Genomic DNA, 20,951 nt, shown 5'->3' with positions numbered 1-20,951 from the left:
GTTTCCCGCACCTTCTGCTGGGCTGCTGAGGGCTCTGGAGCCCAGTGCACTACCACTCAGACTCTTGCCCCTCAAATCCAGCCTCTCCAACATCAGCAGCCCCCATTGCAGCCCGTGACCTTCTCCAGGGCCCTACGCCCCCTGCCACAGACCTCTTCACTTGTCTTCTCTTCCCTTCTGACCTGTCCCCACTGCTCACCCCTCTCAGAAGCCACCCACTTAAGTCTTCCCATTCAACCACCCATGGAGAACTCCCTGCCGACCACGGACTTCCCTCCCGACGCTGGCCCTCTTCCTTTTCTCCGGCACAGGAGAGGAGGTGTCCGTGTGGCTTCTGAGCCTGATCCTGCTCCCTGAACCCTGGATCCCATCCGTCTCCTCAGGAACACGCTCCACCGGTGCCCCCTTTCTCCTCAGCTTCAGTGTCTTCATCTCTGCTGACAGCCCTGTACCTTCACCTACTGACATGACCAAGTCTCTTCCATGTTGGGACAAAGCTCCCCTCGGCCCCATGGAGTTACCGCCATCATCTTAGCCAGGCCTCTCCTCATGGGGGCTGAGTCGTCTCCCAGAAAGATACGTTCAAGTCCTAACCCCTGTGCCTGTGAACATGACCTTATTTGGAGATCGGCTCTTTGCAGATATAATTGAATTAAGATGAGGGCATAGTAGAGTAGGATGGGCCCTAATCCAGTTACTAGGGTCTTTATAAGAGAAAGGAGAGGAAGATTTGCACACAGAGGCACAGATGCAGACACACATACAGAGAACACCATGGGAAGATGGAGGCAGAGACTGGAGTGATGCATCCACAAGCTTGGGAATGCCATGGATTGCCAGCAACCACCAGAAGCCAGGAAGCAGGGAACAGATTCCCACTCAGAGCCTCTAGAAAGAACCAACCCCGGCGACACCTTGATCTCAGACTTGTGCCCTCCAACACCGTGAGAATAAATTTCTGTCTTAAGTCCCCCAGTTTGTGGTGACTTGTTCTGGCAGCTACAGGAAACTAACACACCTTTCTTTATAAGAAGTTTCTAGACCTCCATGGCCCCTGTCTCCATGGCAGACCCCCTGCTCTCAGGCCCTTCCCCTCTGTCTCAGCCTCTGTTGTTGACAGTCACTAGCAAACTCCACCTTATCTTCCTCAGGCTCTATATTACTGGCCAACTTGCTTCACTGGAGGCCACGCCCCCAACCCTCACCCTCCAGCATTCTCTGTGCTCTGCTCTTCCATCATTCTTTACCAGCTCTGGCCCCTCCAAGCCAGTCTTCTGCTCACCCCTCACCTGTGAGAATCCCTAGGGTTCTGTCTGGGGTCTCTGCATGAACTCTCTGGGAGAGCTTAGCCGCAAATATGGGCCCCTGGGCTTCCACTGGGTGGCTCGGAACAGGTGATCTCTAGCCAGCTAGGAATCTCCCCTGGGGTGGCCCACGTGGCTGAGACTCAACTCACCACCATATGGGTGCCCAGCCCCCTCCTCCTGCTGAGTCCATCATCTTAGCAAAAGATCCGTCATCCTCCAGTTACCCAGGCCAGAACCCAGGTCACCTTTGACCCCTCCCTCTCCCTGGCGCACACACCCATCTCCAGTAGGTCCCCCATCCCATCTCATTCCTGGCCCGGACCGTCCTCTGACACGGTCTGCCCACTTCCACCTGGCCACCCTGCCCTACATCCCCCACACTATGGGCAGGGGGATCCTTCCAAAATGCAAACCAGGTGCCCCTGCCCGCCCTTTCAAAAAGATGTGAAAATCAAATCCCTCAAAGATTTCCTTAGCTCGCTGTCTCTGTCTGTTTTCTGCCCCTCTCATTGGTCACCCTCTCCTCCAGCATTCAGAATCACCTGGAGTTCTGGAGTCACGCTGCCTCAGGTCTTTGTGGCTGTGCCTGAGCTGCCCTTTCCCCTCCTTCCTCACCTCGTTAACTAGTGCCTATTTGTCCTTCCAAACTTGATCACCTCCTTTGCTTGCCAGTATAGCCTGCTCCTCCCCAAGCTGGCTTCCCTGCCCCTCCTGGGGTTTTTCCAGACACCTGAGGACACCTCTGCCTGCACTGTACTGGATTGACACGTTGATTTCTCCCATAGGACTTTAAGATCATTTCTTAGTTACTTCTGTATTGTACTGTCTGGCACCATTCTGCTACCCTGGGGTCTCAATAGATATCTTTTGAATGAATGAATGGATGAATGAATGAATGCACGAATGGAGGAGCAAAGGATTGGGGGACTCAGCTGCTAGGCAGCTCTCCTCCCCACTCCCTTATCTGAGAGCTCCTTCTAGTCGAAGCCCCTCATGTGACAGATTATGATGGCATGAGGGCCCTGGACTCAAACCCAGTGTGCCCTGGGGCAAGTCCCTTCACCTCTCTGAGTTTCTGTTTCCTCTGGGTTTTTTTTGCTTTTCGTTTTTCAGCTTCTTCATTTGTAAAATGGGAATAGGGGCACCTCCCTGTGGGACTGTAGGGAGGATTTCATGAGAGAATGTTTGTTAATGCCTCCCGCAGGGTGCCTGGCACACAGTGTGTGCCCAGTAAATAGAAGCTGACTGTGAATGGGGAGACTGAGGCAGAGGCGTTGCCACTCGCCGGAGCTCACACGGAGTGGGGATAGCCCTTTCGGTTCCTGGTCTGGGGTTCTTTTCACATGTTGTTCCTTCCTCTGGGCTCAGGGCTGAGGGACAGCCAGACAGCCCCCCGTCCAGGGAAGGGCTGCAGCAAGAGAGAGCATGGGGAGACCTGAGCAGCTGCGGATTGACAAAGGCGAGCAGGTCCTGGATCAGTTTGAAGCAGATGCTGATGAGTAAGCTGGGCGCAAAGGTGGCTATCAGGGTCTTCAGGAAGGAGGGCTCCGGGGGCCTGGGCCGGGCCCCCAGCAGCACTTCATCCTCACCGGAGACTCTCTTCCCAGATGCTGCCTCAGGCTGGTGTCTGGTCCTGGAAGGAAGGAGCAGTGGGAAGGAGTGGACACGTGGGGCTCACAAAGCCAGGTGCTGGGAGGAGTGGAGAGGATCGGGGAGCTGCTTCCTTAGATCTTGGAACTAGGAGGGGAGCGGACAACGTGACCTTACAGCTCATTCCCCAAATGTCTCTGTCAGCAGGTGCCAGAGGGCATATGAAGGGCGCTCTAACTGCTCCTCCAGGAGAAGGCCTACGGACCCAGCAATTCCCAGCCTCTGGGCCTCTCCTGCCTCCCCAGGGCTGGCTCCAGGGAGGGTGCCAACTGGGAATGAACGCATGCACAGGGATGACTAGCGGCCTAGTCACTGGGGAGCCGAGCAGGGAGGGGTGGAGGTGGCAAGGAGGGACAGAGATGGGGTACAGTGGGCAGACTGGGGGCTCTTAGGTCTTCCCAGAGGCTCCAAGCTGTGAAAGCTAAGACATGGCACACCAAGCCCAGGCCACCGGCTCCTCCAACAGCCAGTTGGCAATCGGGGGCTCTGGATGAACAAATACGGAGCTCCTGGGTCCCGGGTTCTGGGTGGGAGGGAAGGGAGTTCAGTCCTGGGGTCCGAAGTGTGTAGGGAAGGGGCCCCAGTTCTCTTGGCTGGGCAGTTGGCCAGAGACAGGTTCCTGGATCCTGGACAGGAGGCTGCTAATGGGAAGGTCCCTTGGCCAGAGGGTCATCTCCTCCAGCCCCTGCTCCAGACGGGAGGAGACAAGATTGAGAAGAGGGGCTGGCCTCAACCTTCTTCCCCCAGCCTGTTATCCTCCTGAGGCAAGGCCCTGGAATCTACCCTTCAAGTCAGGCAGGGTAGTGCAGTGGTAAGTGCAATGTGAGGTATGGATTCCAGCCTTGCCCATCACCAACTAGGGGACCTCGGGTGCATCATTAAACCTCTGTGCCTCAGTACCCCCATGTGTTACACGGGGACAATAGAATTTACACCACAGGGCTGTTGGAGATCGAGTTAAGCAACTTGCTTAGGGCTGTGCCTGGGACAGAGTAAGTGCTACAAAAGTGGCAGCCATTCTCTGGCCTCAGTAGAGCTGGGGAGAGCTGGCCCCACCCAGGCGTGAGTGTCCCACCCCAGGACCACCTGCACCTGCTCTTCTCCCCGCCCTCAGCCATGTGGACCCCAGGTCTACGAGCTTCTTCTGCAGGAGAACTGGGGTGTGTGAAGGGGCTGGGATGGAGGGGCGTGGGGACCCTGGGAGGGCCTCACCCTGCTGCCCTCTTCTGCTGCTTCTTCCATGCCTTGAACAGCCTCTCCACCACCATCTGGGAGCGGTCCTCCTTGTTCAGGGACCAGAGGTCTCGATCCTGCAGGGGGCGCCGGTACCCGCGGATGGCCATCCTAGGGCGGCGGGCAGCCCCAAACAGGGTCAGAGTTTAGCCGCCTGGAGCTGGGGACCAGGGTCTCCAGAAAGGAGGGTCTCCCTAGGGTGCTGTGGTCAAGGGAGCTGTCTCCTTTATTCCCACAGTGAACAGGCTGGAGGTCACTGCCACGGACCCCAAGTTCCTATCTCAGTCCCTCCTCTCTTTCCTCCCCAGATTGTCCCATTGACCCCCAGGCCCCAGTGATGAAATCCATGCTGGCTAAGGCCCTGGGCGAGGACAAGGCTGGGCGGACGGAGTCGCAGCCCAGGTGGCTCCTCAGCACAGCGTGGTTAATAAGCCCTCACCCGGGTCGCAGAGGAAACGGCCTTGCTCAGGCTGCTCTGAGGGGTGGCCAAGGAAATGACAAGCTGCAAGCTTATCCCAGACAGGAGAGCTCGGAACTAATTACAGTCTCCCCCAAGCCCCTGGGCCTTTCCCCTCAGCCCGCCAGATGCAGGGCTGGCCTGTGGCCTGGGATCAGAGCTGGGCCAGGTCCGGCCCCTGCACTCAGTCCCCAGGCCCAACAGACAGGTGACCCCACCTCCCCTGCCCCATGCCTGCAGGGGTGAGGCGGGGCCAGCCAGGCCCAACTTCTCAGGCCCCTGAACTTCTGACCTGCTCTCCCTCCTCCTTCTCACCCCGTCTCCCCCTCCCTCAGGCCCAGGCTGGAGCAAGAGCCAACTCACTTTGTGAACCACCAGAAAGTCAGGCGGGAGATGAAGCCAGCACTGGCCTCTGGGCAGGGGTTCTGGAAGGTGAGAGGGTGGGACGGGAAAAATCAGGAGTGCTCACCACGCTCTCAAGGCAGAACAGGGGTGGAGGGGCCCATTCCTTCCTGCTCCAAGCCCCAGTTTGCACACTGTGGAGATGACGTGGGGGATGGAAGGAACCGGGAGGGATGGGCAACGCTGGTAAGGCCTGGGCTGAGGAGTGGGCTGTGAACTCCCACGACCACCCGGCCTCCATGGAAAACTCACAGGGTCGGCATCTTTTGGGGAGAAAAGTGGTGGCTTTTCCCTGAAGCAGGACAGGACGAGGGCAAAGAGCACCAGGGCGAAGTGGATGTAGAAGGTGGTGAAGCGGAAGGGGTCTTCGATCTCGCCCTGGGGGAGGATGGGAGGGGCATCAGAAGGTCAGGCTCCTCTGGGGTAGGAGGTGGCACCCGAGGGACACCCGGGTCCCTCTCTCAGAGGGTTCCGTGAGAGGGAAAGGGTCGTAAGGGGGCTGCCGTTCAGTGCATCGTGACAAGCACCTCACCTACACCCCCTCGTCCAACCCTCTCTACAAGGCGGGAAGTCTTACGATCCCCAGTCTGCAATCGAGGAAATGAGGCTCCAAAAGGCAAAGCAACTTGCCCAAGATCACACAGAGAGTAAGTGGATTGTTCCAAGCTTGTGCTCTTGCTGCCACACTTGACTACCTCCCCTTGAGATGGAGAAATGGGGAGACGCTAAACTGATGTCCAGTGTTCCTACCACCACCCTATCCTGCTCATCACCACCAAAGATCAAGAGGAAGGCCAGGAACCGAGGAAGGTAGGAAGAAAGGGGAGACAAGATAATGGGACTTCCAGGGAAGCCAGAACTCTCCGTGAGTGTTGGCATACGTGTGTTCATTACACAGACACTGGTGGACACTCCTGTCAGACATTGCACTTCGTGGTGCTGCTGGTGGCAGCAACAGAAGAGTCCCCTGCACTCCCACAGACATCCAACGATGGCTGCGTCTTGTCCCATTCTCCAGGTTGCACTGGCCCTCCCCCCAGCCCCCAGTCTGCCTCCCAGCAGAGATGCAACAAGTGGGGAATAACACAGAGGACTGAACAGCAGAGGGGTCCGGGGAGCCAGGGAGGGACAGAGGGGTGGAGCCTGGGACCCAGCAATGACCTTGAGCCTTGAGGTCATCCCCTAAGGGAGCACGCACCTCGCAGGTTCCCTTCTTGCCCCTTACCTTGGCCAGGACAGAGAGGATCTTGGAGCGGAAAGGGATGATGCCGCAGACCATACACAGGAACCAGAAGATGATCAGGACCCCCGAGGACCGCACCCCGCGCAGCCGCTCGTACTGGATCAGCAGGGTGGCCAGCAGCTGTGCAGGGATGGCAGGGGAGGCTCGGCCAGAGCACACACATCTGGACCTGCCTCCCTTCCTCCCCACCCCATGTGGCCAGATGTTTCTGGGGTCACCCGCATCCTTTTCCCACTGCTAAGATGTCCAGCCTTCTTAGAGCCCATGGCCCCACCTTTACAATCCCACAACCCCCTGGAGACCCTCCCCCATCAGCTTCCCGGGCCCCACACTGACCATGGTGACCCCCACCACCAAGGGGGTGACAAAGAAGACAGGGGCAGGGGCCCGGCCGTGGATCAGGCCATGGAAGGAGTAGAAGAGGTCAGTCCAGGAGACACACCACAACAGGACGCCCAAGGCCTACAGACAGGGCACACACATGTTGGAGTCTCCATCCCCAAAGACAGGGACAGTCCTCACTGAGGAGGTGCTTTGCTCCTGAAGCCAGCAGGCTTGCTCAGGGCCTGGCCCTGATGGTGGGGTGGGCGCTGGCCGGAAGCTTCTCGAGGGTGGGGAGAATGTTGCTGGAGAACTCGCTTGAACCACCCCAAGCAGGGAATATGTCATTTGGCTGCAGACCCAGTTGGCAGGCCTCCATGGCCCAGAGTGCCGGGCAGGCGAGGCTGGGGAACACAGTCCAGCCGCTGAGGGTGGGGGAAGGGACTCATTGAAGGAGACCCCCAAGGTCCCAGTCCCACCCGCAGGAGAGCCCTGAGCCCCTGACCGTCTTGAGCTTGGAGAGGTGGGAGAGGATGATGTAGCCGTGACCGTGGTGCCTCAGGTAGAACAGGTAGCAGGGGAGGGTGGCCCACAGGTAGATGCAGGGGACCCAGGCCAGCAGGGAGTTCTGGAAGCAGGGAGTGAGGTCCGGGTTGTCTGTGTGCATGGACAGATTGGAGTCCTGGGGACAGAGAGAACAATTCAGTGTGGTGGCAGCCTCCTGCAGAACTGGGCCCTTCCTCGAGGGCGGCGGCTGGGCAGGAGAGATGCTCCACGCGCGATGGGGGTCGGAAGGTGTGTGAAGGCGGAAGAGCCTGAGTGTGCAAATGGGCACGTGTTGTCCCGAGTGTGAGCTTTCCTAGGAGGCCGTGATTGCTCCATTTCCTCCTATTGTCTGTCTCCCTCAAATTGACGTGTAATTTAAGTACAATAAACTGCACCCATTTAAAGTGCAGAATCCAATGAGTTTGACAGTTGTACACACTTGCAAAACCACTGCTGCAATAAAGATATAGAATATTTCCATCATCCCACGGGTTCCCCTGTGCCGTCTGCAGCCCACCCCTCCCAGGCAACCACTGATCTGCTGTCTGGCATTCTAGATTTCCTCTCTTTTTTTTTTTTGAAAATTTTTTTTTTTTAGCAAGGCAGTATGGGCACGTGATTGAAGAGCCCACTTCCTCTCGAAGGCTCTCCCAAGGAAGGGACAGGGAGCTTCTCTGAGCTTTAGTTGCCTCTCCTTTAAAATGGGGGAGGCCACCCCTGCCCACCTACCTCACTGGGTAGGTATGAGCTCAAAGGAACAAGGGGAGGGGAGAGCGCTTTGTGAATGACAAAGCCTTGGGTGAGCAGCCATCCCGGTCTGCGTGGGACTGTCCTGGTTCCGGCACTGAAAGCCTGGTGTCCTGGAGAACCTCTGAGTCCAGACAGAACTCCTCTTGTCTTTGAACATGACTCCACTAAGAACATTTTTAGAAAGAGATATGGGAATACATTCGAACACATATTTTACTGAGATTGTTTCCTCCAAGGTCACCAATGAACTAATCTTTTCTTCCCTTCTGGCAAAGTATTAGACATTCTTTACAGAAAGCTCAGAAAATATAACCAAGTGGAAAAAAAAGCCCCATCCACAATCCCATCCACCTAGAGAACACTGTTAACACCGGAGGATATAACCTCCCACCTTCTAACTGCCAATTTAAAGAATTATCATTTTAATTTTTGTCAAAGTTATGCATGGACATAATTTGTTTATTTGTTTCCTTTTCTTTTTTGAGACTAGCCCTGAGATAACATCTGCTGCCAATCGTCCTCTTTTCGCTGAGGAAGATTGGCCCTGAGACAACATCCGTGCCCATCTTCCTCTACTTTATATGTGGGATGCCTGCCGCAGCATGGCTTGACAGGCAGTGCATAGGTCCACACCCGGGATCCGAACCCGTGAACCCCGGGCCACCGACGCAGAATGTGCTCGCTTAACCTCTGTGCCACCGGGCCGGCCCTCCTGCACACACATAATTTAAAAAGTCAAACTGTGGAAAAGAAAATGGTCCCTGCCTCATCGCCCCCCACCCCTCGTTCCATTTCCCGGGGGTAATTATGTTCAAGTGTGCTAACTTTGTTCTGGTATCTACTTCCATATTTTTAAGCAATTTGCTTTTACGATTATGATTTGATTTACCATTATTCGATCATCACTATTTTCTCTTGTTGAGGCTGTCCCTCTCTCACATCCTCTCCACCTGAGCTCCCTCATCCTTCCAGTGTAGCAACAACACAGCCTTTTGTTAAATAAGACTCAGAGAATACCCTGTTATGACTGTGTAAATATTGTTCATTGTGAAGTTCACGACAGCTGGCTCTACATCTTTCAAGCTGTGTGACCTTGGGCAAGATGCTTGACCTTCACCTCTCTGGGCCTTGGTTTCTTTTTTTTTTTAATATTTTATTTTTCCTTTTTCTCCCGAAGCCCCCCGATACATAGTTTTGTACTTTTAGTTGTGGGTCCTTCTAGTTGTGGCATATGGGACGCCGCCTCAGCATGGCTTGACGAGCAGTGCCATGTCTGCGCCCAGGATTCGAACGGGTGAAACCCTGGGCTGCCAAAGCAGAGTGCCTCAACTTAACCACTTGGCCATGGGGCCGGCCCCTGGGCCTTGGTTTCTTCAAGGGTAACATTGGGATGATAACATCTCCCATATGATCCCTCCCACCTGGCCCCTCAGCCATGATACTAGCCCAGGTCCTCACCTCTTCCTAAGCAATTTCCATGGGGTTCTGGTCGCTTCCCTTCCATGTCCTAGGGGCCCAGATGGCTGCCCACACTCCCCTGGTCTTCCCTGGTCTTCCCCTTCCTCCCAACTCTCTGCTGGTTCCCCCCTTGGCATTGGAGCGCCCCAGGGCTCAGTCCTTTCCTCTTCTCCATCTTCTTCTCCGTCTGCACTCACCCCCTGGGCAATCTCATCCAGTCTCATCAACATGCCGATGATTCTCATCTTTCTCTCTCCAGCCCACCACTCTCCAAATCCTCAACTCTATATCTGACTGCTGACTGGACATCTCCACTTTACACACCCTACGAGAGCCTGCGAGGACCTGCGCAGTGTCTCTCTCCACCAACCTGTGACTTCTGTCACTGCCTCTCCTGCACCACTCCAGCCAACAGCCTCCTTACTGTTCCTGAACACACCAGGCGTGTTCCTGCCTCAGAGCCTTTGCATTTGCTGTACCTGCTGCCTGGAAGACTCCTCCTTCAGACATCCTTAAGTCTTTCTTTCTCAGAGAGGCCTCCCCTGACCACCCTGTTTAATATTGCCAACCGCACCCCTCTAGCATTCCCAAACCACTCTCCTTCCCTTTCTCTGCTTTTTCATTTCTCTAAAGCACGTATCACCTTCTAATATGTGATATAATTTGCTAGTCTATTATGTTTTCTCTCATCTCTTCCTGCTGGCATGTAAATTTCTTGAAGAACAAAATCTTTATTTCATTTGTTGATGTATCTTAAGTACCTGAAACAGTGCCTAATGCATAGTAGGTGCTCAATTAAAATTTGCTTAAATAAGTTAAATTAAATATTTGTTGAATAAATGAATGAATGAACAAAAGGATAATCTTATACTTCCCTCTAAACCTTCAGTGGCTCCTTACTGCTTAGAAAACAAAGTTCAAGCATGTTACTATGGCATTTGAGGTCCCCAGCTGGCCTTGAATTATGTATCTATGTGAACTATTCAATTATCGATGTGCTGGAGTTCTCCCATCTCCAGATAATATTTCATGGCGTGCAAGCCCTGACCCCCCTTCCTCAATCGACTTTCACTCTTTAATCCCGTCCAGGTCAGCCCTCTGTCCTCCAGGGCCCCTGCCCACCAAGGCAAGGCGACTCTTCCTGAAATGCAGCTTTCGTTGTCTCTTGCCCACAAACCTGCAGTGGCTCCTGCTGCTGATGGAGCCACGTTCAAGCACCCCACAGGCATCTCTTCCCATGTGACTTCCCACTGCTCCTTCTCCTGCTGCCAAACGCACTCCATGCTCCATTTGCCCTAAGAGTCTCCCTCCGTCACCTTTGCTCAGCCGGGTCCCTCTTTCTTCCACTTGTCAAAGTCTCGACAACTACAGGGGAGCCGTGTCGGGCGGCCTCAGGACCCGCCTCTGCCATCTTGCGCACCCTTCCTCCTCTGAAGTCAGCACCTTTCTGGAGCATCGGTCTCCACTTGACGATGCTTTGGTGAGGGCCTGCTGTGAGTCAGGCAGCGTGCTATCTGTACCTGGGGCAGACCTGTCCCTGTCTTTGGGAAGCATGTGGTCCAGGGACACACTGTTTTGGGGCATTTCACTCAAGCCCTCGTGGGCAGAGGCTGTACCATGTACCTCTTGATTCTAGAGCCCTGTATTCAGTAGTTGCTCAAGCAATGTGAGCAAAGGACCCACAAACTCTTGCTGAGCAGCCAGCATGGGCTAGGCACTGGGTCACAGAGCTGGGTACACCACTAGGCCTGGTCAGGCACCCCAGGGAGAGGGGAGGCAGACACAGCTAATCCAGCTCGGCCCACATTTTTTTCCTTTGTGAAACATTTCTTATTCAAGTATAATATGCTTACAGAAAAGTGCGCATATCTTAAGTATACACCTCTATGAATTTTCATACACTGAATACACCTGTGTCTCCAGCACTGAATCAAGAAACAGAACAATTGCTGACACCCAGAAGCCCTCTCCCTCACCCTAAGCCACTGCTCATCCCAGGAGAATGCTATCCTGACTTCTAACAACAGGGCTTAATTTTGCCCATTTTGGATCTTCCTACAAAGGAAATTATACAGCATGTATCTTTCATATCTGGCTTCTTTCACTCGACGCTGGGTTTGTGGGTATCATCCTTGAGTGAGTGGGGACAGTCCCTCCTCATTTCTGCATGGTGGTCCATGGTGTGAATGGACCCATGGATTTATCCATTCTATGGTCATTGGGAGGCCCTACCCTGCTTTAAACTTGGCGAGCCCATTACAGTCATGGTGATGTTTTGGTCAATGATGGACCGCATATACAATGGGGGTCCCCTGAGATTAGTACCATATAGCCTAGGTGTGTAGTAGGCCACACCATCTAGGTTTGTTTAAGTACACTCTGTGACGATTGCGCGATGACAAAATTGCCTAATAGTGCATTCCTCAGAACATAACCCATCATTAAATGATGTGTGACTAATCCCATCCTCTTAGTCGCCATCCAGATAGTCTGCCCAAGGCCACCCGTAACTCAGACCATTGGGCCTCCGGGCCTGGAGTGCACTTCCCATCTCTCCAGGCCCAGCCCAAGCCTCACCTCCTACAGGAAGCCTTCGGGAGCACCCAGCCTCCAATGGGGTTTCTCTTTGCTTTATCTCGTGTGGCCTCTGTAGCCAGGTGACTATTATCCTAGAGTGACAAAGGCCCCTTATAGTTTAGTAGCATTTTATTACAGCACTTGGTTTCATTATCTGGTTCGATTCAGAAAAACTTCCAGAAGTAGAGAGGATGAGCACTGCTAGGCCCGTGTGCAAAAGAGAAAGCCTGCTCTACCTGCTCCGGCAACAGGTCCAAGGACACCTGGCAGTAGGCAGCTGGGACAAGCACCCTGGCCTTGAGATGCCACGTTGGGGTTTCTCCCCACCCTGTGCCACTTGGACCTGGACATGTGAACACATCCTCTCTCCTTCAGCAACGTGAGCCCTTGAGGACGAACATGGGGCCCTGCTCCTATTGCTCTCTCTCCTCCCCACACCCTCCAACTCCCAGCACACGACCAGGTATGCAGGAGCGGCCCAGAAATGGTCTACCCAGTGACTGACAAGGGAGCGTGTGTGTAGGGCGAGCCTGAGTCCCAGAGCATGACAGAGAATCATTGCATGGGTGTGCCAGTCGGTGGCATGGGTCTTTGAGGCAAGAGGGGAGTGGCCACAAGAAGAACCAAACCCCAATGCAGAAGACCCAGTATGGGCTGCCACTTTTGAGCCATGGAACCATGGGCAAGCTCCTTCATGTCTGTGAACCTCAGTCTCCACGTGTGAGCAATGGGAGAACGACAGCATCCCAGCCAGCTCCCCGCGGGGGAGAGAATGAACAGCAAAGCTCCTTGACTCAAACAGGACAACACCTGGGGAAGCAGGTGAGGGAGCAACCCACACTGTGGCAACAATCAAGAGGTGCTGGAGGTGTGAGGACCCAGAAGGCTGCTTTGATCCACGGAGAGATCGGCTGGGCTCCTTTCCCTCAGATAATGCCCTCCTCTTCAGCCTGCCCGCCTTGATGGATGGCAGCTCTGCACTCCTCCCAGGCCAGAACCCTTGGAGTTGCCCTTGATTCCTCTCTTTCTCTCACACCCCACATCCAACCCTCAGCAAATCCTGTCCACTCTACCTTCAACTTATAGGCCCAACTCTATGAAAGCACTACTTTCAACTCTTCTCATTAATAAAAAGGCAGCTTCATCTGGTTCTCCCTCACATATCCAGAATCCAACCACTTCTCTCCACCCCACTCTCTCACCTGGATTCCTGAGCCAGCCCCTCTCTGGTCTTCCTGCTTGCACCCCTGCCACTTGCCCGGGCGGTCTTTTCCAGCACGGCCGCCAGAGCCAGATCTTTATGAAATCTAAGCCAGATCCCGCTACCATGTCACTCCTCTGATTAGAACCTGCCAAGGGCCCTCCATTTCACTCAGAGTAAAAGCCAAAGTCCCTGCGTGGCCCACAAGACCCTCATTTTCTTCCTCGCTGTCTCTCTGACCTCCTCTCCCCTATCCGGGCTCTCATTCCACCGCACCCCCCTGGCCCTGTCTCAGGGCAGCAGTACTGACTCCTGCCCTCATCGCCTCCAAGTTTTTGCTCAGATCTCACCTCGTGGAGGTCCACCCTGACCTTCTTAATTAAAATTGTAACTCGCTCCTACCCCACCCTGTCCCTGCACCCCCATCCTTCTTAGCCTGTCCTATTTTTCCCATAGGCCTACTCAGCTTCTAGCATACTCTATATATAATTGAGTTATATATCATGTTTATTGTTTCTCTGTCTCCTCCCACTGGAATATACGCTCCATGAGGGCAGGTTTCTTAGTTCTGTTGACCAGGGTACTCCCCATTGCCTAGAACAGGACCTGCGACAGAGCGACACGCGTATGTATTTGTTGAACAAAAGAATGAATGAATGAAAGAAAGAATGAAGGAAGGAAGGAAGCGTATCTTCTGAAGCCCAGCTTCTGCAGCTGCATGCTCAGGAGCACAGTCTACTCACTCCCTGCACCAAGGTTAAGTGTAAAGAACGGGGTGGGTGGAGGTCACATCCCCGACCCCATGACACGCCCAGCAATCCCGCAGGGCAGGACAGATGCTCCCTTCTCAAACCACCACCCCCGCTTCCCGTTCTGAAGAGCATGGGCTCGGCTGGGCTGGGAGCTGGGCCCACAGGCCTCGCCCACTGTCGCCCACACAATTTCCACAGCAACAACTGCTTCCTTAATAATGCGATTAAACAGCTGGATGGCGCTGATAAGGTCGGGCACCCAGAATGGACTGAACGACGGATGAACGACGGAGGTCCCTTCATGGCCACCAAGGCTGAAATCCCTGTAGACCCAAGCAGGGGATGTGGGGGTGGGGGAGGGAGTGAGGACGCGGGAGCCCTCTGTCCTTGCTGGGTTACAGCTCTCTGAGGCACTTCCCAGCCCCCTGGGGCCCCAGGCTTGTTGACAGCTTCTGTCTTGAAAAGAGTAATTACTTCCTTAATCCTGCTGGTGAGGAGAAGGGATCAACTGACAAGTTCATTTATCTCAGCAGAAATGGACGTACAGGAAGGGCAGGGGCCCGCTCTGAGGCCAGGTCACGCTCACTGACCTATGGCGGCTGAAACCGCAGCCTTCAGAGGGGCATGGGGGCAGGGGGACAAGGCCTGGCTAGTCTATGGCTCATCGGGCCTGCTGACCTGTCCGAGTCTGAAAGGGGCCGAGCCGGCCAACAACGACTGGGTTAATTGAGGCCTGCAGAGTTCTAGGATCATCATCTAATGTTCACACTGGCTGAGACTCACAGACAGTGACGGGCCCGGTTCATACCGGCTGAGGCCAGGATTTGAACCCGGGCAGGACAGTTCAGAGTGCCAGCCCCAGTTCTGGCACTTTGTCTACACCCTGTAGGGCTCCAACTTGACATTGACCTTGGGCACAGAACACCTTCAGATCACCTGAAACATGAAGCATCTCTGTTCCGCCACACAGCCCGCCCTGGAGGCACCACCCCTGCGGCTCATTCACGGAGCTGAGGGGAAGCGGCTGCCCTCACCTGGTGACAGACTAGCTGGGGTTCTGGGAACCACTGGCCTGGAAAACCTGAATATCCAGTTGGAAGGAGAAATCCAACCCAAAGGGTGGGCCCCCCTGAGCTGCCCCCTCAGCACCACCTCCTGGATCCAGCCCTGGAAACAGGAACAGCTGCAGGTGGGGGATGGGACGGCCTCCCAGAAGCGGCACACCCAGGTCACCGCCTCCCAGGGATCCTGCTCCACCTGTCGCCCCTGGGACAGCCCCGCTGGAGAGGGGTGGACACAGCCCAGGGGCTCTGATCCTGCCTCCTGCGGAGGGTCAGCTGGCAGGCTCTGCTGGGACCTCCCTCTCTGGGCACCAGCCAGGTGCCCCAAGACCATTTCTTGGTCTGGGGGGGTCAGCAGGAGGGTTTGGCAAAGTTCCCTCCCAAATGCCACTTCCCTGACTCACTTCCTCCCCCTAGGTCTTCAGGACTTGACATCCAGGTCCAGGGGTCATGAGGGAGCAGCAGGGCTGGGGAGAAGCCAGCCTGGGGCCACAGGGGACCCAATTCTCTCAGCAGAAGCCAAGAACTCAGAGGTCAAAGCCGTCCAGCCCCAGCTTTGCTGCCTCCAGCTGGGATGGAAGGAGCGGATTCTGGGGCCCCGGCCTGCAGGGAAGCTGGGCTCCTGGGGAGGAAGTTCCGGTACCAGGAGGCTGAGGGGTGCCCTTCTCCCACCTGCCTGCCTACTTCAGCCCCAGCTTTGTATGTAACTGTCTTCATTTGAGAGTCAAAGCTCATTGAAACCAGAGCCTCGTCCATTACACACATGTTCTGGTGGCTGTCTACTCACACCGGCCAACGATCCAGGAGGAAGACCCTGACACCCAGAAGCCCCAAAGTTTGGAGGGCCCTTAGCCTGAGGCTCAGCCTGCCAGAATCAGCACTGGGCAAGTAGACCTGAAGGGGGCCCCAGAGCCCATCTAAGCCCAGCTGGAGCTCAGAGATGGTGCATGATTTGCCCAAAGTCACACAACCAGTGAGCGACACAATGAGACTAACTGGAACAGGGCAGAACACACAGGAAGCTGAGCCTCTGAGGGACAAGGGCTTTGCCCCTTCCTAGGGTGAGGGAACAGGGAAAGTGCTAGTGCCTGACCAGCGGGAGACCCAAAGACCTCTACCAAGAGCTGCTACTAGGTCAATTCCATGTCTAAAGTGGGGAGAGAGCCAGGGAAAGGGGAGTCTGGAAAGCTCAGGTGAGGAAGTGGGAAATCTCCCACTGGCCCAACTTCCCTCTTCCCAGTTGGTCACAGAATTTCAGGGTGAGACCCCCAGCTCCTTCCTTGACTGGAATCCTCTCTCCAGCATTCCTCTCAAGTGATCGCTAACCATGTGCTTGCACACTCCCCATGATGGGGAGCTCACTACTTTTCAGGCAATCAGTGCCATCTTTGGACAACTTACATGGTCAGTACTTTAGGATTTCTGAGCCGACATCAGCCTCCCAGGAGCTTCCTGGGGGCCATCAGATCAAGGCTAATTCTGCAAAGAGGACAAGACATCCTGGAGGTAAACAGCCCCAGGCCCTTCCTCCTTGGACTCTTCACCACCTGGGTGCTCCCCTCCCTCCACTGCTCAGAACAGACAGTAATCCTCCAGGCAGGGGGCAATGGGACACAGCAAAGGGACGCCAACACCTCCTCTGTTCTAGAGGCATCTCTGACCTCATGAACGCTGGGCAGTTTGGCCATAGCTCATTCTTTTGAAACGTATTTTCATGAAAACTCCCAAGGCGTGCTCAGAGATGTTGGTAATCCGCCAAGGTAAGTAGAGATGAGAGAGAGAGTCACAGAAAGTGATAAATCATTCACCCGGTGCATGCCGTGTGTCAGTCCAGGGGGTCATGGGTCCCCTCGAGTCTCCTACTCTCAGATTTAGCTGGGGCTGAGGCCGAAGGATTTAGCCACAAAATCCCCAGCAAACAGCTGAAATGGGAGCCCCTGGACCAACAGCCCTGTCAGCCCCTTTCTTGTAGGTCTTTCCAGATCTAACACCGTACTCTAATCTCATTTCTCTTTTTCTTCCCTCGTCTTCCCAGGAATATCAGAACCTGCCACTCATAGAGAGTTTTTTAGTTCTCAAAATCGTTTCACGTTCCCTATCTCATTTGATCTCAAGAATAATCTTGTGATTGTTGGTGGTAGGAGATGGGTTATTTCCCCATTTCACAGGGGGAGAAGCTGAGCCTGTGAGGATAAGCTAGTGAAAGGCTTGGTAGCCTGAGCCATGTCCCCTCCTCCCCCCCCCCCCCCCACCCTCCTTTTCACTCCTGGCTTAGGTACTTCCCAGCTGCTCTGAACTACTTCCTACAAGGCGGGTCACCCACAGGCCCCTAAGATTAAAGGTTCAGGAGCAGGTTTACCTGAATGGTATACAAAGCAAATGAGATGCAAAACAGCACACCGCCACTGAACCCCATTTTGGGTAACTGAGCTAGAACCTCAGACCCTCCCTTTTCTCCGTTCTGCCAACGCTCAGAGGATGAGGATGAGGATGAGCTGAGAACCTTCCTGCTTTCTCCCCACCCCTCTCCCGTCACCAACCACACTGGGTGCAGCCTGGAACAGCTTTCAGGAGCCAAGAAGATAATGTGGAAGATGGAGGGTGTTGAGAGATTGGGGTGACGAGGAGGAGTACTCAGTTCCCTTGTTGTATGACGTAACCAAGCAGAGACTCCACTGCAGATAGCTAACATAGACAAGCTGACTCCCAGGACCCTGAGGTCCTCAGAGGAGCTACATACAGCTTATGAGCAGCACGAAGTTCAGGGACCAGGGGTCCAGAAGCCCAAATGTAGGTGCGTAGTCAGGCAACGGCAAAGGCAAAACCATAGTCCAGGGGTCCGGCTTCCTGGACCAGCGCTCTGAGACTGACTGTTGTATGACCTTGACAAGTCCATTCCCTCCCTGGTCCTCAGTTTCCCCAGCTCTATAACGAGGGGCAGGGCTAGCTGCTCCAAGCCCCCAAGGGCCGACACTCTTGGATTCCATGATATCGTGGAAGGATCGAGCCAAACGATCTTTAACAAGAAGGGTGTCTTGAGTTCCCTGGCTCCGGCTTCCTCGAAGCTTGTTTCTGTACAGTCCTCAGTTCACAGGGTTAACTGTCCACCCACCACAGGGGGCCCTTACACTTGAGGCATGGGCATAATTGCTCCCTTGATTTGCAAGTCCTCTGCCTGGCCACCCGAGACACCACGACCATGCCGTGGCCACAGCAGCCAGCCTCAACTGTACAGGGAAAGGATGTATACTCATAAGCCAAGGGGACAACCTCTGGACTCCGGTAACAAGTGACCAATGCAGGCTGGATGACGGATGGCACTTCTGTGGGGCTGGGCAAGAAGTGAAGCTGCAGAGAAGTCGCACCATCTCTGATTTAACCCTTTAGTGACCCAGAGAAAAAGAGAGATCCCCAAAGATACTTTTTTATGGATACTCCATTGCTCGAGTTTCAAACATCTATGTAACTGCCCTAGTTACACAAGCACACATCCACAAAACACACACACTGAGCATACACACACCAGGCACATATGTACAAATACTCGAAATGGGAAGAAGATGTGAGGCTGGGATTCAGAGACCTGGCATTTGAGACCAGCCTGTGCTGGGCATCTGCTGGATGACTATGGACATGCCCCGCTAGTCTGAGCTCATCTGTGAAATGGAGACACACCACCACGTGCCTCCCAGAGCTGCAATGGAGATCAAGGGAGCTGCCGTGAGTAGGTTTTGAAAGCTCTAAGAAAGCTCTTGAGCTGTCTACACTTAATGGACCTGAACCATGCTGGGGGACCGGGGTCAGCAGTCAGAAAGGCAGCCTGATGTCTTAGAAAGGGATTTGGTGCATGTCAAAAGGCCTGCTTTTCCACCCAGCTTTGCTTTCTTCTAACTGGGTGATGTGAGCAAGTCCCTTCCTCTTTCTGGACCTCCCTTCCCCCATCTGTGAAAAAGCGGATTCAACCCGGGAATCCTGACATCCTCCACCAGTGAGGGCCTGTTGCCAGAGTGAGGTCTGCCTCTCCTCCTGAGGCCAGGGCAGTGAGGATCGCCTGCTTGCCAGTGCTTCTTGCCCAGAGAAAACAGGGCGGCAAGGACCCTTTTCAAGAAGGGCAGAGCACAGCAGGAGCCAGCCTCCCCAAAAAACAGGCTGAACAGGATCTCTGACTGCCCTGGGGCCCCGGGCAGGTGTGCGGGTGGGCAACCGAGCCCAGTACACGGGGTAGACGCTGAAGGAACGTAGCTAATGGGTAAATGCCCCTTCTGTACCCTGCGGATCAGCCCTGGAGAGGGACTGGGGCGAGGTGGCAAGTGCGGGCAAGTTCGATTCTGGGATGCCACCCAGTGCACCCTCGAGGAGCCTCGTGCCTCGCTTTCCCAGGCTCCTGCACACATCCGGGAGGGCAGGGCATCTCCCGGGCGCCGCGCGGCATCGGCTATGGGTGGCGCGCCAGAGCCCCTCCTGGAGTCGCATCGCCCCCGCCCCGGCGCCGTCTCAGGGGCTCACCGGTGCGCGCCCACGGCCCCGGGACGCCTCCTTACCCAGAACTTGGAGCTGAGCTCCCCGGAGCCGCACAGGGCGTCCATGGGGCCGAAGCGCGGCGGCGAGGAAGGTAGGCGCGGTCGGCTACCCAGCCCGAGACAAGCCGAGCGACCGCCCGGAGCCGCCCCCGTCCCCGCGCTCCGCCCCGGTCCCGCCCCGCCGAGCTGTCCTCCCAGGGCCTTTGGGATGAATTCTCGCCTTTCCGCGAACTGCGACAGCGCCTGCCTGAAACTGGGGTTCCGGGAGGGACTTTGGGACAAGAGTGGGGGCCATGGACACAGTGACATCCCCTTCTAGTGGCCACTAGGCCACGCAGGAGAGACGCCCCTCCACAGACCGAGGCTGACGGGGCTGGAGCAGGGTCTGTTGGTCTGTTTCGCAGCGGCACACAGCTGCTTCGCCGCGCTCAACGCCGTCGGGGCCTGATGGGTCCAGAGATAGGGAAAGGGGCGTAGCAAGACTCCCTCCATGAATAAATCCTTAATGAGGTCACGTTCATCTCTGTGCACGTGTCTCCTCATCTGTGAAATGGGGAGAGCTCGTGTGCTCAGACAATCCAGAAGGCTGCCTCTCTGCCCTGTAAGTTCCTGGAGAACTGGTAGACACAAACACATAATGTGCACATGTGTGAGCGTAGGTACCCAAGGAGAGGAGGATGGAAGGGGGTCCCAGCATCATCCAGATGGTGGCTTCCTATGATTCTCTTAAATTGCTGCCTTCCTGCGGTCCTGCGGCTCCCTGATCTTGTGACTGTTGCTTCAGCACCACTCCGTGCCTCCACTTTCACTCCTGTCAGACAGGGATAATCATGGGACCCATCTCACAGGGTTACTCTGAAGATTTAACGGGGAAGATGTGTGCAGCATCGAGCATGTTGCCTGGCACATTTAGTTAATTTCCTCCCCTTCAGCCTGCTTGGGGTTGGAGGTGGGCAGGGGAGGCCCCAGGAAGAGCCCCACATTAGCAGCCTCTTCCTGAGGCTGTCTCCATATTCCCCGTCTGTAAAAGGGGTTTGCTTCCCCAGGTTGGCCATGCTGGGATCCACCCTCCCACTCCCTTTGCAGCTCTGGCCCATCCCTGCCCTGTCCTCCCCTCCCCAACCTTGTCCCTGTCTGTGGATTCTGCCCAGGCTCACCCTGGGAATCCCTTCCCTGGCACTTGTTCTCAAGAAAAGGTGTGTTCTTCAAGGGTGCCCATGAGCAGGCGTGGTGGGTGCCAGCAAGATTGCACAGAAGCGGCCAGCCACGGCATGTCCCTCTGGGCAGGCAGGAAGTCACGCGAGGAAGTTTCTTCGGCCAAGGGCTACCAGAACAGAGATCTGAGCCAGCACGGGGTGGGGTGTGGGAGCAGGGTGCACAAGCCTCCCCCTTCTCAGGCTGTGGGGCCAGGGGCCTCTCCCCTCCACTGGGCAATCCTCCCAGCCCTTCATCTGCCCCCATCCCCTCCACTCA

The 20,951-nt window shown here is 55.3% G+C and overlaps 1 protein-coding gene across 5 annotated transcripts in view; it reads right to left on the bottom strand.

The window, feature by feature from the left end:
* ABCC3 (ATP binding cassette subfamily C member 3) overlaps positions 1 to 19,641 on the bottom strand; it is a 45,793-nt gene extending 26,152 nt beyond the window's left edge. For 3 of the 5 annotated variants that reach the window (XR_002811511.2, XR_011422964.1, XR_011422965.1), the window contains exons 1-8: positions 19,500 to 19,611; positions 7,119 to 7,295; positions 6,629 to 6,754; positions 6,275 to 6,412; positions 5,302 to 5,427; positions 5,011 to 5,072; positions 4,170 to 4,301; positions 2,743 to 2,940 (exon numbers count right to left, since the gene is read on the bottom strand). Coding sequence is in view for 2 of the 5 variants with exons in the window: in XM_023652750.2 (XP_023508518.2) it covers positions 2,743 to 2,940; positions 4,170 to 4,301; positions 5,011 to 5,072; positions 5,302 to 5,427; positions 6,275 to 6,412; positions 6,629 to 6,754; positions 7,119 to 7,295; positions 19,500 to 19,544 (1,004 nt within the window). In the remaining 3 variants the exon portion in view is untranslated. Of the gene's footprint in view, positions 1 to 2,742; positions 2,941 to 4,169; positions 4,302 to 5,010; positions 5,073 to 5,301; positions 5,428 to 6,274; positions 6,413 to 6,628; positions 6,755 to 7,118; positions 7,296 to 19,499 lie in introns of all 5 variants that reach the window. The other 2 variants (XM_023652750.2, XM_023652751.2) reach the window with 2 other exon arrangements.
* Positions 19,642 to 20,951: the final 1,310 nt, after the last annotated feature.

Source organism: Equus caballus, chromosome 11 (assembly GCF_041296265.1).
Source record: "Equus caballus isolate H_3958 breed thoroughbred chromosome 11, TB-T2T, whole genome shotgun sequence".
Taxonomy (NCBI): Eukaryota; Metazoa; Chordata; class Mammalia; order Perissodactyla; family Equidae; genus Equus; species Equus caballus.
Note: the sequence above shows the minus strand (reverse complement) of the source record. Positions and strands in the feature narration are given on the sequence as shown.